Genomic DNA, 17,059 nt, shown 5'->3' on the forward strand with positions numbered 1-17,059 from the left:
TACTCAGTAAAATACAGAATATGGAAGAAAATTCCAAAATGGTGACTCAAACTGCAGAAGAAAAGCAAGAAGTTCAGGCAGAGGAGGAGCCAAACAGACAAGAAACCAGCAAAACAGAGCAGATGGAACAACAAACAAAGCGAAAGGGAAAAGGGAAATAAAACTTAAAATGTTAATGATTGAGGTAATAAACCCAGGGGAGGAAATTCTGCGATCTAAGCAACAAAGAAGGGAAATTCAGAGAGAGGTTTTTGAGAGGACAGGGGCAAAAATCAGATAATTGGGAAGAGAAGCAGAGGAATATAACAGAAAAAAGAGGAATGAGTAAGAGAAAGGATCAAAAAATGAGAGAGAGTAAGAAAAGATTAATAAATACTACGAGAGCAAGAGACAATGGTTAAAGAGGGGATTCCACACTGAGGCATTATAGGAGTTAAGATATACAATGATTAATTTTGATAAAATTTTGATAAAATGGGGAAAATGGGAAACCAATACTTATTACCAAAGATATGTAAATTGTTAACTAGAAGAAATACAATGCTGAATATTTTAATTGGAATAAATATGAAATTATTTATTATAAGACTATAATTTATGTTTGCTAATGATCCCATTATGATATGTAAAATTAATATAAATTATGGGGGAAAGAAGGTCATGTGGAATTTGAGGGAGAAAATATAGATATATATAAGGTGTAGTAACAGACAAAATATACATATTGTTATTAGAATGTATAACCTGTTCAATGAACACAAGATGGAAAATATGACCTATGTACTGAAATGAGATTAGAGAGGGACGTGTTAAATATATAACAGTGGCAAAATTAACATTAAAAGGGGATAAATATTGGATAATATAACTTAAGATGAATACACAAATGATTACTTGAATGATATAATTTGTTAAACTTTGCAAATATGACTATTAAGAGAATATGTATAACATTAAAAAGATATTAAAATATAGATACAAAACAATATATGAGAATATCGAATAATAAAAGCTGGCAACATGCAATAATACTAAATTAGATAAGAAAATTGATAATATGAATATGAATTTAGGGTCATGTTTGTTATTGAAATGTTAAATGACCTGGAACCACAGTGTTCACCCAATGATGTATGTAAAGAAATAAAAAATTATTTCAAAAAGAAGAATGCAGTACTGCAAGCTACTTCTGCTGACTCTTGGCTGCCTGCAATTTGGCAGATCGAATCTCACCAGGCTCAAGGTTGACTCAGCCTTCCATCCTTCTGAGGTGGGTAAAATGAGGACCCATACTGTTGGGGGCAATATGCTGACTCTGTAAACTGCTTAGAGAGGTCTGTAAAAACACTGTGAAGTGGTATATAAGTCTAAGTGCTATTGCTATTTTCCTAACTTGTTTGACTCCACAGTAATCCAGACATTGTCTCCCAATATTTTGCAACTGATGAGCTTTTTCTGAAGTCACTTCAGTAAAATGTATATGCTTAAAAACAAAATGAAAGGGACGTGTATGATTAAATGACATAAAGATAATTTTATTGGCTAGCACTAAGTACACTACGTTTCAAAGCTTCCTGGTAATAGACAAAGTTTACACCAAAAAGCCAAGTCTACAAGCCACATAGAAGCCAAAGATTGGGAGATGCTGAATGGAGCTGGCAATATAATCAAAGAGTTGATTGACACAGCACAAACCTTAACATGGCATCTTCCACACGCGGGCCACCGAGAGTGCTGCTGATCACATCATCTAATTGCATTATAATGTCAGAGCCTAGGGGAAAAAATACAAGTTAGCTAAGATCAATCAACAGGAAAATGGAGGATGGACTGAATAAATTTTAACAAAGTTTAGTTTATATTCTGTTATAAGTAAAATTTGGTTATTACACCTGAGAATATAAAGAGCCGAACTGAAGCCATTTTGTGTTTTCAGTTTGAACTTTTAAAGCTCAGAACTGAAATATTTCATAACATATTTCTGTTATGAAATATGTTTTCTGCTGGAATAATATAATATTGCAACACTCTGTACTTGGCATGAGTTAGAGGTATTTGCTGGGGCGCTCTGACATTAAATGTTACATTAAGAGATATTGATGTTTTCTTATAATCTTCTGGAATTTGATGTTAAAACTTGTCCATGAGTGGTTGGAACTTTTTATGAAAACATTGTATAACATCCGTATATGGAAACAGGAAGTGCTATGTAACCATGTGATTTGCTAAACCTATATAAGCTGTATTCACTAAATGGGAGTGTCTCCTTCCTCCTAGAAAATGTTTTTTTTCTTCTGGAGTACAGGGGTCCATACTGCAGTATTTTCCCTAATAAAGCATCCTATGGATCAGATTATCAGAAGTCTGTTGATTCATCTTTATGTACTTCACACAAATTTGGCGAGCTGGCAGCCAGGAGATAGGCGTTTTTTTCTTCCTTTGGACAGATGATTTTTCAGGACTGCAATGGCACCTCTTCACTGGGTTTGTGGAGGCAGTTGCTGGGTCTTCCACCCAAGGGAGGGAAAATCGCTCTTAAAACCTTGACTGATAATCTGGTCATAGGAGCTTGGAACGGCCGAAGTATGGTGCCTTTGTTGCAACATTTCCTAAATTGTTTTGGGATTGTTTAGAGGGGTCCAATATGATTTCTGTTTGACGTGTGTGTGTGAGTCTGCACTGTTTTTTTCTGTTCTCTTTTCTCCCTGTCATATTTTGTGTTAAGGGAGAGATAGACATTTTTTTTGTTTAATGAGAACAAGATGTTTCTAATGTTCCAGAGTTCCTTCTCCTTTTGGAGAGCTGGTTTTGGCTGCTGATATTTAAGTATTAACCCCTGCTGAGTGATACAGATCGTACTTTGTATGGCTGGAATGGCTGAATTATGTTTGAAACTGTTCAAATTTAGAGTGTGTATTGAGATGTGTATTGGTTTGAATGCCTTCAAAGCTGTGTTAAATAATTAACTGTTGAATATTTGCATTGTCTCTTTTAATGCTGTGTTGAAGAGTTAGAGAAGTTAGATGCCCAGATGATTTATGTTGATCTGTAATATGTGGAAGGATCTTTTCCCCTCTTAGTAAGAGATTTTATTAAGGAATATGTTAGCTGTTTATGCTCATCTCCTTCCCTATAATTTGATCCAGCTGTTTCAGATGCAGCTGAGGGGAGAATTTAGGGGGGGCTGTTTCACAGTGTGGTGAGGTGAGCTGAAACATGAGCTAACTTTGTGAGGGAGAGTTGCAAGGATTTTATGTTTGGAATAGTTATAAAATTTACAGCAAAGAAATTTTATTTGTAGTGTGAAATGCCTAATAGTCTTACAGTTGTGTTGCTTACTTCCTCTGTTTTGAAGAATTATAAGCTGTCTATGCTGTGTTTGCAAAATGTTCCAATAAGGAGTTTGTTGAAGGTTTAAGCATTTATACTTTTGAGGAGTTGTAGCATGTTTTGGGTTATTTGTTTACTCCAGAAGGGATATAGATATTATACTCTACTAGTATAGTCTACTACAGGGAATACCTGGTGATATACTGGCTGGAATAGTCAGGGTGGTTTAGTACAAGGTATTAAAACTGATGTGCCACAAGGGTGGAATCTGGTTAGAGGTTTTTTTTAGATAGGTCAGTTTAGAGATGAATTGTCAACTGAATTTTTGAATAGAATTAGGGATAGTTTGAATAAGTGTTCTGTTTTTTCTTCAGAGAGACACCAGAATACTAAGCGTTAATGAAATTGTAGTTTGTGACAGAGGCCAAGAAAGTTTTTTTTTTTTTAAGTTGTGATGATATGAAATCTTGTCAGTTAATTATTTTTTCTGCGTTCAAAGCTGTTACAAAGCTAGAGAGAGAGAGCACAGATAAGTCAGATGAACTTGGACTTATAATAGTTAATAATAACAAATTTCATATTCATATTTATCTACTGGAAGTAGATGGAAGCGTCTGGAGAAGGGAGAGAATAGAATTTCTTTCCTGGAATAGAGATAGCTGCTGAAAAAAGTAAGCAGTGTTTTGCTTGTGGCATTTTGTGAGAAAAATTGCCTGGACAAACGGAGAATGCAGCAGAGGCTATATACCCTAATTGAAGATTGGGGTGTGTGTGTCAAAGGCTTTCAATACTTGCGTCTCATCAGGAGTTTTTAGTAAATATAAAGGTGAGACTGAGGAAGCAGTTGTGTTTTCCTGATAGATACTGTAGCCAGAATTCTTGTGGCTAGGTATGATGTATCTGGTGTTAAGGGAGAGCCTTTTGCTGTTCCTATTGTTGAAAATGTGTCTCTAATAGGAGGACACTTTGAGAGAACACTGGATGTTATGTATATACCTGAAGCAGGTATGAACCTTTTAGGATGGGATGCTTTGTCCTTATTAGGTTGTGCTTATCTTTCTGAAGATTAGTGTACTGTTCATTTATTGACTGATGAACAGAAGAGATTTATAGATCCCATAGTGGGGGAAGTGAAAGGGAATAGAGGTGATTTTGAGTATTGCACCTGTGGAGGTCATATTGAGCCAGTGAGATGGAAGCTATGTGATATTTCCTTGGAAGAGAGATGTGGCTTGAAGCCAGTGATAGAGACCCTGTTAAGGGATGGGCTAATTGAGTCTGTGATGTTACCATGCCATATACTTATATTACCTGTAGAGAAACCTGATGGTTTTTGATGTCTAGTGGTTGGTTTTATATATTCACTTGGAGATTATTATGCCAGAATCCCTATACATTGTTAGGGGGAATTCTATATGAATACAGGTATTTTGGTGTGATAGATTTGAAAGATTTTTTGGGGGGGACTTGCCCAGTAGTGAGGGCTGATCCAGATACACATCGAACTTGACAGTATCGATGGTGTGTTTTACCGAGAGGGGTTCTTAGAAAGCCCTAGTTTGTTTGGACAAGCGTGGAGCAGGTCCTTGGGGGTTTTGAACCGCCTGTGGGTATAACGGTGTTACAGTATGTGAATGATGTGTTGGTATTAGGTGAGAAGAAGAGAGATGTTGAGAAAGGTGTAAATGCTTTGTTAGATTTCTTAGGACAATTGGGCCTAAGAGTTTTAAGGAAGGAATTGTATTATGTGAAGTCTGATTTAGGACATTTGATTAGGTATGGAAGAATCAATCGAGAGATTGAGGGGATAGTTAGATAAGCTATATCAAGAACTCTTGTGTTGAGTTAGTCTGAGTTAAAAGAACCTTTCCATTTGTTTGTAGCGGTGGAAGAGGTGTGTGTTTGTTCTAGCTCAGGTGTGAGCTGGGAAGAAGAAACTTATAGTTGTTGTTTTTTTGGTTGACAATTGATGGATTTAATAGTGCGTGGTTGGCCTTTGTTGGCCATAGCTGCTATGGCTATGTTTGTGGGAGGAAGTAGGAAGCTGACTTTTGAAAGTGCTTTAATAGTAAGTGTTTTAATGCAGAAAGCATATGTGGCTTACATATGTTAGATTTTTAAAGCTATTTTATTGTTAAGGAGAATTTGTTTCTTTCAACTGACAGGAATTTAAATTCAGTTGAATTCCTTTTGGGAGAGAGACAGGAATGGGAAGATAGAACAATGCATGATGTATTGAAGTTCTAGATTTACAGATGAAGGTGAGAGAGGATTTGGAAGATAGCCCAATAGAGGGAGGTATTAATTTGTTGGCTATAATATATGTTGACGCTAGTAGGAAGAGAAGTTTTCCAAAGAGATTTTGGGAAACAGATTAGCAGATGAAACTTATGTATGTATGTATAGATGCATGTATGAGAGAAGATAATGGTTTTAGTTCCTGTTTTGGAATGGGATGTAAAACCAGGTTTCATTGATGAAGAAGAGAAACAGATGACGTTATAAGATGTGGAGCATGTAGACTGGAAATGGTTAATAGAGATTGCAGATAGTTAATAAGCCTATTATGAGAGACATAATAGAGAGGGTACATGAAGGTACTTATTGGGGAACACAAGTATTTATGTCTTTTGTGAAGAGAAAATATATTTGTAGAAGTATGTACATGATAGTTATGCAAGTGAGTAGAATATGCATATATTGTGTGTAACTGTGTATGATCTAGACAGGAGGAAGAGATTTGGCCATTTTAAAGAATATAAGTTGCTTGTACTGTAATGTTAGCAGTGAGTATTTTGAAATATCTGTTGGTGATTGTTGATCATTTGACTGGATGGCTGGAAGCTTTTCTGTGTGTGAGAGCGAATGCACAAATGACTGTGAAGTTAATATTGGGATAGATAGATAGATAGATATGCATTGATAGTGCATTTATAGTGATAGAGGTACACATTTTACTTTTCATGTGGTAAAAGGGTATAGGAAAAGAATTGGAAATGGATTGGCAATAGACCTGTTGGGTTTTTTCCTCAGGTGGGGTGAAGAATGAGAACTATAAAACAATAAAGAAATTAATGTTAGCAATTCAATTACCCTGGATGAAATGTTTACCTCTAGCTCTATTGTGAGTGCATACTTGTTTGAGAAAAGATGTTGAAATTTCACTGTATGAAATGATGTTTGGAATACCTTATACTGGAAGTGTGGGTATGTCTGGAATTGTACTTGAAGATATTTTTTTAGAAAATATATACAGGGACTGTCCCAGTGCTTTTCTCTTTTAAGGTCTAAAGGCGCAAATACCATCATTTGATTTCCGAGTGCATGATTTTAAGAGTGGAGACTGGGTCCTGATAAAGCAGTGGAGAGCTTTGGGAAGCTGAGGCCTATCTGGGAAGGACCATTACAAGTACTGACTACTGAGTCTGCTGTGAGGACGTGAGTGAGGTTGGACACATCATTCGTGCGTGCAGGGATTTGTGGATCCGGTTCCTGTTTCCAGTGGAAGCAAGCTTCGGAAGGACTGGACTTTTTATTTTCTATTTCTTTTAGATAGTGGGGATAGGTAATTACATGTCTAGTTTAGCTTAGGTTTGTGGAACTTTGAGATGTGTTGTTGATTATTGGGTTGAATGTAATACATTTTTCTTTGTATTGTTGATTATTTTAAGACATGAAATAATAGATTGTTGTACACAGGTATTGTGTCCTCTGAGTGCGGAAGAAGATAAAGAAGTGGATGTAAGTCCCCAAAGACCGGTTGTAAGTTTTGAAGTGTAAAACTACATACGTTAAGGTGGGTGGGGGCCTAGTCCATTTGTGAATATGATGTGGATAGTGATTATTGCCTTATGTGGGGTAGGTATGGAGGCTTCGGAGGTATTGCCTGGTTATCTATTAACGTGGCAACAGTTATGTTTCCAAACTGAACCCGACAGTGTAGAATATGAAGGTATAGACAGTATAGATTATTATGTCTATACTTGAATTTCTGCTGCAAAATCTAACAATGTATAGTGTAGATAAGAAAATTCCAGTGTGTTGGCCCTCTGCCATAGCTGATTCTGAATGATAACAGTACAAAGAGAAGGCTGTTCTGTACAGAATATAGCTTTCGTGAATACCATATGGGGAAACAGTGCCCTCAAGCAGGAAGGGCTTGAGCCATTTGAAGGAACTGATAGATAACAAATAAAACATTTGAATGACAGGGACTAGAAGCCAAACAGCTTAGTTAAAGGCAGGTTCTCTGTGCTCCCAATGAGACATTCCAGACAGAACAGTTTCAAATCATAATTTCAGTACCTCTTTCAAGAACTTTATTCCCACACAGATCCATTGCAACCATCTAATTGGGAGGCTAGCAATGCAGGGGTAACAGTAACCGGATCATCAGAAAGGAGCACAGTAGATAAATCATTCACTAACAAGAAAACAAGAAATGGGGACTAAGTATGCAAATAGAGTCAAGTAGAGTGTCTATGAGCTTCTTAACTATTTTGTGCAGTTTTATTTTTTTTAAAAAAATTCCTAAACAGGTCATGATGGACAATCATGGAATTAGGGAACTATCACTGCCATTATAAAGCAAAAGGAAGCATTAGTTTAGCTAGTCTTATTATTAGACAAAACAATAATTACCAAGAGCATTCTGTATTTCAATTGATTTTTCTGGTGTTAGCAGAATCTGCTTGCCATCATAAGGAGAACAGAAATGTACTCCCTCCTCTGTCACCTTGGAGAACTCCACCAGAGATACCATCTGAAAACCACCACTATCCTGCAGAAAAAAACACTTTGAAAGGAACTGAGAAGTAAGGAAACTGGCAGTGCTAAATGTGTAATGGTAACAAATATCCCTTCACACATGAGCTGTGTTCACTACTAGCCCTATAAGATGCCCCAATTTACACATTGTACCAAATCAAAAACAAGCAACTATGGCTTAGTACAATACAGTATGTTAAACCAGATTTTTCTGCATACTTCCACTATGGATTTTATATGGCAGTAATATAAAAATGACTGGGTTCATACCCTGCTAACCCAGGGAATATTTTATACAAGTTACAAATGATTGGATTTGTAATTGCATTAAACAATAAATTGTGGTTTATTTGGCTTAATGGATGGGTTAGGGCAAAAAGCTCATATTACAGCATTCACAGCATTTGTCTGCTTTGGAAGCCATATTAAAATCTGATGCTCCCACGCTGTCACAATTAAGCCTGGGAAAGTGGGAGGGGGGAATTCATTGGAGTATATCCAGTTAGACATAATAAAATTATTTTACTGATTCAAGGTCAGGTAGTGTTGCGCATAGTGAAAAGGAAGTTTTACTTTGGGACGGATGGTGATTGGGCCATGTGATGTGGTGATGGGTATAGGGGGTGGATTTGTAGTTTTTACTTATTGCAAGGAAGCCCAGAACTTCAGATTCAGGATTCCACAGATGTGCCAGTTACTATCCAAATAAAGGGAACTTTTGAGAGATGTCTGTCTCGGAGTTATTAGTTGGAATGGAGGTTTGCTGGAACACTTGACATTATCCCGAATCTCTAAACAAACTCCAGCATCTCGAAAGGGAGCTGTCAGGGGTGTTGAACCTCAGCACTGACTCAAAAAATGGAGCAGTGCAAAGACTCAATGAAGATGAAACAAAGAGAGGAAGCTGCAGAAGGGGCTGGGCACCAGAGAACTGAGACCCCCTGCCCTCATTCTGAAGAATTTTTGCAAGTGATGGAAGCTGCAGAGGAAAGACGAAGACTAGGCACCCAGCCCAAGGAAATGGATTCATGGAGAAACTGCCAAACTGAGCTGAATCCAGAGATGGGACTGGAGGAGAAGCTGCCTGAACACCTTTCCTACTCCAGCCCTCTGAGGACAGCACACGAGACAGAGTGGAGAAGTAGGGGAAGGGGGCATTGGAATCAGACAACTCCCAAGCCTGAAACCTGCTACCTCCATCCCAAAGCCAGTCATTGGTAGGGATCCCAGAGCAATTCCAGAAACTTAAAGTAGAAAGTTATGTCTCACAGCCACAGCCTCTCCAGCCGACCTGGTTCCTAATGCAGCCCACGTTCACTTTCCCTAGTCCAAGACTTGACAGTGGAACCAGCGTGGCATCTGTCAGAGGTGGCCTAAGGATTGGCCCAGCACAGCAGGGCCAAGCAGCAAGTGGGAGATAGCAGATGCAGCCAACATTGGGTACATCACAACCCCCAATTCCTCCCCTTCCACAGCCAGCAAGGAGATTACCCCCTGTGGAGAGTATTCCGCCAGGGTAGGGATTCTATCCTGGTCAGGGGTGGGTCCAATGCCAATGGATGCCAGCGCCAGTTGCACCACCTGGTTCAGGAACACCCTGAACCCAAGGAGCAGCAGCAATCCCTCCTCAGCAAGGGGATCAGCACAGGCTGCAGGCTGTGGCCATCCCCCTTTTCCCAGCATGGAGAAGAGTTCAGTAGATGGCCCCTATTCAGCAGGTTCCAATCCAGACGCCCCTTGGAGCAACCCTGCAGGACCCCTTCCTTCAGCATGCCCCAATTGCTCATCAAATCCCAGCTCAGCTGCCCCTCAGGGTACTCCTGCAGGGGGCTTTCCTGCAGCTGGCTCAACACATTCCAGCTCAGCCCGCAGTTACTATGATGATTCTTCCCCCCATCAGATCAAATGGCTTTCAAAGCAACTTTTGACGGATGGCGTGAAAACTTTGCTTTCTTTCTTACCCGGATCTGGTCAGATATAGATCAATTTGGAAACCACTACGCAAAAGATCGCGACCTAGTTTCCACAATTACAGATGGGATAAAAGAAGGGGGCGCTTCTGATTGGGTAGCTCAATTACACAGAACTACAAGATGCCGAAGCATTTGTTGAGCTTGAGCTGCTCAGGGCTAGATTTGAAAACCCTGATAGAATAAGGGAGAGTGAAGATAAAATAATGGAAATGAAGCAAGGCAATCGACCCTTAAAAGACTTTGTATGGAACTTTAGAAGGGTCACAAGCAACCTCATGAACTGGCCTGACAGAATACTTCTGCACTATTTTAAGAACACTATTGATCCAGAAGTCAAGAAAGCATGCAGCATCAGAGGAATACCAAAGAGACTACAGGATTGGTATGCCCTGTCCCTTAGACTGGACAGGGAAATCAACCCACACCAGAAACCCCCATCTGAGGGCCCTCCTAGGAAAACTTTGGCCAGATGGCTTCTGACCAGACCTGCTGAAGCTGCTCCTATCCAACTCATAAGGATTATAAAGTGCTATCGATGTGGCCAGGCTGGTCGTAAGGCAGCCGACTGTCTAGCTCCTGCACCTGTTCCACAACCGAGGCCTAGTACAGCTGCCAGGGGCTGAAGAACTCCAATATCTACAACTAATAATCCATGTAAATAATGGCAGAAGGATATTTCTTAGTTCGTATGGCAGGGGTAAAAACCAAGAATTAGATATAAGCTACACAAGATGCTAAGGACAGAAGGGGCTTGGGTCTACCAGGTATGAAATTGTTTTTGGATGCATGCTGTTTGACCTGGACAAAAGAATGGGTGAGTCTCCAGAATAAAAGGTTACTTGAATTAGAGCCATGAATTAAGGTTTGGATAGCACAGCTACTTTTGGTATGATAAAAGTAAATGTTGATTTTAATAACCATTTCGTTACACATGCCACACTAAGAGTTTGGAATAAATATAAAATAAGGCTCTCCACGAAGCTGCCTCTTTGAGTGTCACCACAGGAAGCACTTTTTAGAAAAGAAATGGTGGCAAAGCCAGACTGGTTGACATGGTAAAATTTTATCTCTCAATTCTGGTGATCCAATATTAAAGCAAAGGGAAGAAATTGAATCAGAAGGTTATGTTTGCCATTGGTTTACTTATCAACAACTGAAAGATTCATTTAAACTGGATAAAAAATGTTATGGATTTGACTTCGTTAAAAATGAATTGGAAATTTCATTATGTGGCAACGATGAACATACTATTGCTAAGATTTATAAAATGTTATTGAAATTGAATTTGGAAAATGAACATGTAAAACATTGTATGATTCAATAGGCAAAGATTTTGGATATAATGTGATGCTTAAACAATGGGAAAATATGTGGACAAAGGGTTTAAAATTTACATTAAATTATAATCTAAAAGAAAATTTCTATAAGATGATATATCATTGGTATTTAACACCAGATAACCAAGTTATCTAAAATATATAAAGATAAGTCAAATGAATGTTGGCAGTATAAAAATAAAGAAGGGGCTTTTTATCATCTATGGTGAATATGTCATAAAGTAAAAAAAAATTGGAGTATGATTCATATTTTAAGAGCAAGAAGGAAAAAGAAGGAAAGATGGGAAGGAGGAAGAAAGAAAGGAAAATGAAAAGAAAGAGAAGAAAAGGGAGAGAGGGAGGAAATTATAATGAGGGGGAGGGAGGGTCTGAGGAAAGTCTTGCCTTAGCACTTGGCCATCACCTGTCCTGCTGCCTTTTTGCCATCTCCTTGTCCCCTCTTCCGGACGTCTCCTGGTGGTCTCCTATCCTATCACTGAGGATGCTTTGGTTACAAAGTTGGGTCTCCTCACATGGGCCTCTCTCTGATCCACACACTTTGTCCTCCCACATACACAATGAGCAACCTGGCCAAAGAGAGCAGCAGTGGCCTTAAGAAGGAGTAAGTGCAGCTGAGCAGCCCTTTGGGGAATGCTGGGTAGAGCTGGGCAGTTGCCCACCACTGCCCATGGCTCCAGGCAGCTTGCACTGCCATCTGGAGGTCCTCCACATGGCCTGAGAGGAATGGCAAGGCTCCTCTGAAGACAGCAAGAAGCGGCAGTCTTTAATGGCTGCCTTGAAGACTGGAAGCTGCCAGGACACAAGTTTGCGCTGGAAAGTGAAAGTGGTGACTTTGAAACATTCTTTTTGACAACCGCAAAAAACGGAAAGAAAGAACTCTCGTTTGGAAGAGCGGTAGCGGCGAATGTGAGATAAGAGGAAAATATAAGTAAAGAAAAACTGGAAATAAAAGAGTTATTTGTGATTAGAGACTAAATTTGGAACAACATACAGAATTGGACATTAATTACGCATTGGATAAAATGCTGGACTTATTTGGAATTGGTTAAATCTAATATTAATATTATGGAAAAGTGAATTAAAAATAAGAAAGTTTTAAGAAGAAAGTGATACAGAGCACCACCTAAGGGTTGAAGACTTCCTTCTTTTGTGTTTCTATGGAAAATTACTAGTTGTAACAAGATCCCCGGAAGCTTCAAATGGAGACTCTTGATAAGGACTATAATAGAAAAACTTGACTTTTAACAAAATAAAGAATAATTTAATAGACAAAAGAAATGGAAATAAGCAAAGAATTTAAGTCAGAGCTTCAAAATGTGAGAGAGATACTTAAAGAAAAAATGAGATTAGTGGAATTAATGATGAGTAAAGTAATGGCGTTTCAACTTGCGGAAGAAAAAAGGGAAGAAAACAACAGCTTTGATGAACATGAAGAACAAGGATTACTGTCAAAGGATATAAAAGGATATAAAACAGAGACATTGACATTAGAGACAATAAATAAAAAAGACAAGACACCCAAGACTAAGAAGAAGGGAATATACAAGAAGGAATTCCAAAAAAGAGAACTGAAAGGGGGGGACGGGACATGGCCGACGGGCAGAAGGAAATAAAAATAAAATTAGAAGGAAAAAAGAAGACTGGGGAAACTTAGAAAGGGGAAACCTAGCCAAAATTATGATATTTAGAGATAAGGGTTAGGGATTGTATAAAGGGGATACCACATGGGAATGTATATTGGTATTTAGTTTTAATATTTGATGGGAATCATTTTAGAATATATATAACTGTATATGAAGTTTGTTGTTATGAATCCCTATATTAGAGGATTAAAACAGGGGAATGGAAATGTATGAAAATAAATTTTGGATGAGTGGTAAGGAAGAAAAAATATGATTATTAATGATTATAAGAAAAGTGAAATGTATTAAAGCATACAAATTTTGGCAAGTATAAAAGGGGAAAATATGATTATTAATAACTAGAAGAAAAGTGAAGTTGAAATGAGTTATATTAAGAAGCCATTCTAGTGATTTTAGGGGGGGGGGATATTTTAAAATATACATGTTTTAAAATATACAGTTGATTATTTAACGTTTGCATGTTTAAAGTTGGAGAATTAATTATCAAATTAGATAGATTGATGCGATATACCATGTGGATCCTAAATATATTGGTTCTTATTTTTACGCTCTTTAGACTGTATATCATATAATTGGCTTAGAGAAAATTAAGGATAATAATGATGTGTAATGTTAAATAAAATATTTGGTAAGCTGAAAAAGGAAATAATAGGGGATAAAGAACTGGGAATTTATATTTGGATGAAATATTGATATTGAATTAATGGATTGAAATATGAAATGGGAAATTACTTAAAGATGAGTGAAATGAATAATGATACGTAATGATATTATATAAGATTGATGGAAATGAAAGTATGATTATATACAAGTGTTATAATCTGGAATCACGTTGCTCACGTAAAGAGATGTGTAAAAACTTAAAAATAAAAAAAACTTTTTGGAAAAAAAAATTAAGTCGAGTTTGACACCCTTGGTATAGGGTCTCCTGCTTGGGATCAGAAGACTTCCAAGCTTCCTTCCAACTTGATGTAAGTCTGCTAATATCAAGAATCTAGATGAAGATAATCACTATCAATATCTAGGCATCTTCAAAGCTGGCAACATCAAGCGCAATGAAGTCAAGAACAAGGTTAGAAATAAATACATCAAGAGAATGGAGAAAATCTTAAAGGCCAAAATCAGTGGAGGAAATACCATCAAGGCAATCAACACTATAGTAATTCCAGTCTTTAGATACACAGCTGCAATAGTGGATTGGACTCAAGCAGAACTAAAGGTCTTGGGTAGAAAAATAATGACAATGAATCATTACATGCTCTTCATCCTTGCAGGGACGTGTGACTCTACCTAATAAGGCAAATAGGTGGGCATGGAATGTTGCAAGTACATCAAAGGGTTGAAGAAGGAAAAAATGTCTTTGGAAGAATTGCTGAAAGACTGTGAAGAAGATGCACTGAAACTAGTATACCAGGAAGAAATACTGAGTACTAAAGAGAGCAAACTGGTCTACAAGAAAGGTTAAATGATGAAGAGAAAGGAGGCATGGGAAGACAGATCATTACATTAAAAAAATAGTAGGGAAAGCAGATAACAACAAGACCTGCCAATAGCAAAGAGCAGGAAAGTTGAAGAAAGAGACAGAGGGGGCGTTGGTTCTTACCTGATACGCTTCTTTTCGTAGAGCTGCATAGAGTGTCCAGGTTGGGAGGAGCTCCAGTCTCGGCTCTCACAGGCTGAGCTTGAAATTGAGGAATGCCTCTCACCATCACGTGGTCCTCTGGGCGCTCCCCAGTTTTGCGAAGACGAGAAGGAAGGCCCTATTCTCATCCTGACTAAAGAGTATTAGTTTGCTTGGTCGGACAGCGAGGTTCCCCACCAGACGGGCTAATGGGTGGGGCTGGACACTCTATGCAGCTCTACGAAAAGAAGCGTATCAGGTAAGAACCAACGCCCCTTTTCCATAGAGCTGCTACGAGTGTCCAGGTTGGGACATGCCAAAGCTTGGCAAGTCCTGCGGGCGGGCTCCCGTCTGGGGTGTAACCTCACCTGGAACCTCGAGGACCCGCTGAAGGACCCGCCTGTCAAAGGAAGCCTCGGCGGATGCAAATACATCAATCTTATAATGCTTGATGAAGAGAGATGGGGATGCCCAGGTGGCAGCCCTACAAATGTCGACTATAGAGGCTTGTGTGGCCCATGCGGCAGAAGTAGCCGCACTTCTAGTGGAGTGGACGAAAATGCCCATGGGGAGGGACTGTGCCTGGTAGGCTTTGGCGATGGCGGCCCTAATCCAGCGGCCCACGGTTGTGGGCATCACCTTGTGACCAAGAGAAGCAGGTTAGAAGGACACAGATAAGGCCTCTGACTTACGAAAAGGCTGGGTGCGTTGATATACACTCTCAAGGCGTGCCTTACATAAAGGGAGTGCCACTGTCTCTCCCTCTCTCGAGAGGGATTGGGGCAGAAGTTAGGGAGTGTGAGCTCCTGAGCTCTGCGAAATACTGAATTTATTTTAGGGAGGAAGGTAGGGTCGGGGCGTAGGACGACTCTATCAGAGTGAAAAACGCAAAGGTCCTGCCTAATGGGAAGGCTGCCATCTCCGAGATCCGATGAGCGGATGTGATGGCCACAAGAAGAAACAGTCTTGAGGGTGAGACACTGTAAGGAAGCCTCCCTAGTGGGTTCAAAGGGGGGCTAGGTAAGAACGACCAGGACCCCATTGAGGTCCCAGATCGGGAAACGGTGTATGATCGGGGGGCGAAGGGAAGCTCCCCTGAGGAAAACCCGGATAAGGGGGTGGTGGGAAATGGAACCCCCAATGTCCGAGAGACAACCGTTGCGAGGGCAGCGATCTGACGCCTTAGCGTGTTGGTAGACAGTCCCTTGTTAAAGGCCCTCCTGAAGGAATTCCAGGATCTGAGCGATGGAAAGAGAGAGAGAGGGTTAATTTGGAACTTGCGGGCCCAGGCAAGGAAGGCGACCCACGTAGCATCATATATACGGGTGGCTATAACCGGCAGGAAACATTCTACGCATTGAAGTGGTTCCGCTCGACCCCCAGATGGCTGGTTGGGGCCATGGGGGGGTTCGGATGTAGTGGAGGACCCCGGGACAGGGGACTCCTGTCCGGGGGGGTCTCCAAGGAGGAACCCCCCCAAAAATTACGGAAGATCGCAAACCAAGGGCATCTGAACCCAAAGGGGGCTGAGAGGCATGAAAGAGCCCTGGAGCCCAAGGGCAACGGGGGGCATTGTGGTTCCCCGCCCCTTGGAGGGGGGTATCTGGGGAAGAATGTAGGTGGTTGGGCGTTGAGAGAGGGTGCGCAGGGATACACCGTAGGGAGCCCGAAGATTGACTACCTCCTTGAAAAAGGGAGGGAAGGGGCCCTTCTGCTTAGATGAGCAATGTTCCCGATATGTGACCTGTCCTGATGGAGGCCAGATTCGGTTCCGCCCAACAGCAAAAGTGTTCGGCTTCCCTCATGAGCCTTGCTGACTGAGTGCCCTCTTGACTGGATACATGAGTCTTTGTGGTGGTGTTGTATGTGAGGACCAGAACGAGAGGTCCGCGTACCTGGGGTAGCAAGTTGCGAAAGGCCAGGTGCACAGCGAGGATTTCCAGCTAATCTGCGGAGCAGGGTAGATCTGTTGCCAACCAGCTGCCCTGGGACAAGACGAGGAGGGCGAGAGCGCCCCAGCCGAGTAGCCTTGCGTCCGTGATGACGGATCGCCTGTCGGGTACCTTGAGATAGTGACCCTTGTTGATGGCCGGCCCGGTCCATCAAGGGAGGGACAAGAGGACTCTTAGGGGAACTCCGACCCGAAGTCGCGAGTTGTTCCTTTCTGAACGTTGGTACGGCAGCAGAAATCATTGAGAGACCTGGAAGAAAGGGACTCAAGGGACAATGCAGATATATGAAGTAAGCTTCCCCAACAGTTTAGGCAAGTCTGAAAAGGCAAATTATTCTTGCCTTCCTAACCTGTAAGATTGGTGGAGTAGGCCACCTGTCCGGAGACAGGGAAAAACCGGTTCCCGGGCAGTGAAGTTGAGGATGTCGTCCAGGCAA

The 17,059-nt window shown here is 40.4% G+C and overlaps 1 protein-coding gene across 3 annotated transcripts in view; it reads right to left on the minus strand.

The window, feature by feature from the left end:
- The window catches only part of QTRT1 (queuine tRNA-ribosyltransferase catalytic subunit 1), a 57,687-nt gene that overhangs the window by 23,549 nt on the left and 17,079 nt on the right, over positions 1-17,059 (minus strand). For all 3 annotated transcript variants that reach the window (XM_087926039.1, XM_087926041.1, XM_026716773.2), the window contains 2 exons: positions 7,972-8,110; positions 1,696-1,774 (listed from right to left, as the gene is read on the minus strand). In XM_087926039.1, the coding sequence (XP_087782165.1) occupies positions 1,696-1,774; positions 7,972-8,110 (218 nt within the window). The remainder of the gene's footprint in view (positions 1-1,695; positions 1,775-7,971; positions 8,111-17,059) is intronic.

Source organism: Pseudonaja textilis, chromosome 2 (genome assembly GCF_049901715.1).
Source record: "Pseudonaja textilis isolate UNSWEBS1 chromosome 2, rPseTex1.2, whole genome shotgun sequence".
Classification (NCBI taxonomy): Eukaryota; Metazoa; Chordata; class Lepidosauria; order Squamata; family Elapidae; genus Pseudonaja; species Pseudonaja textilis.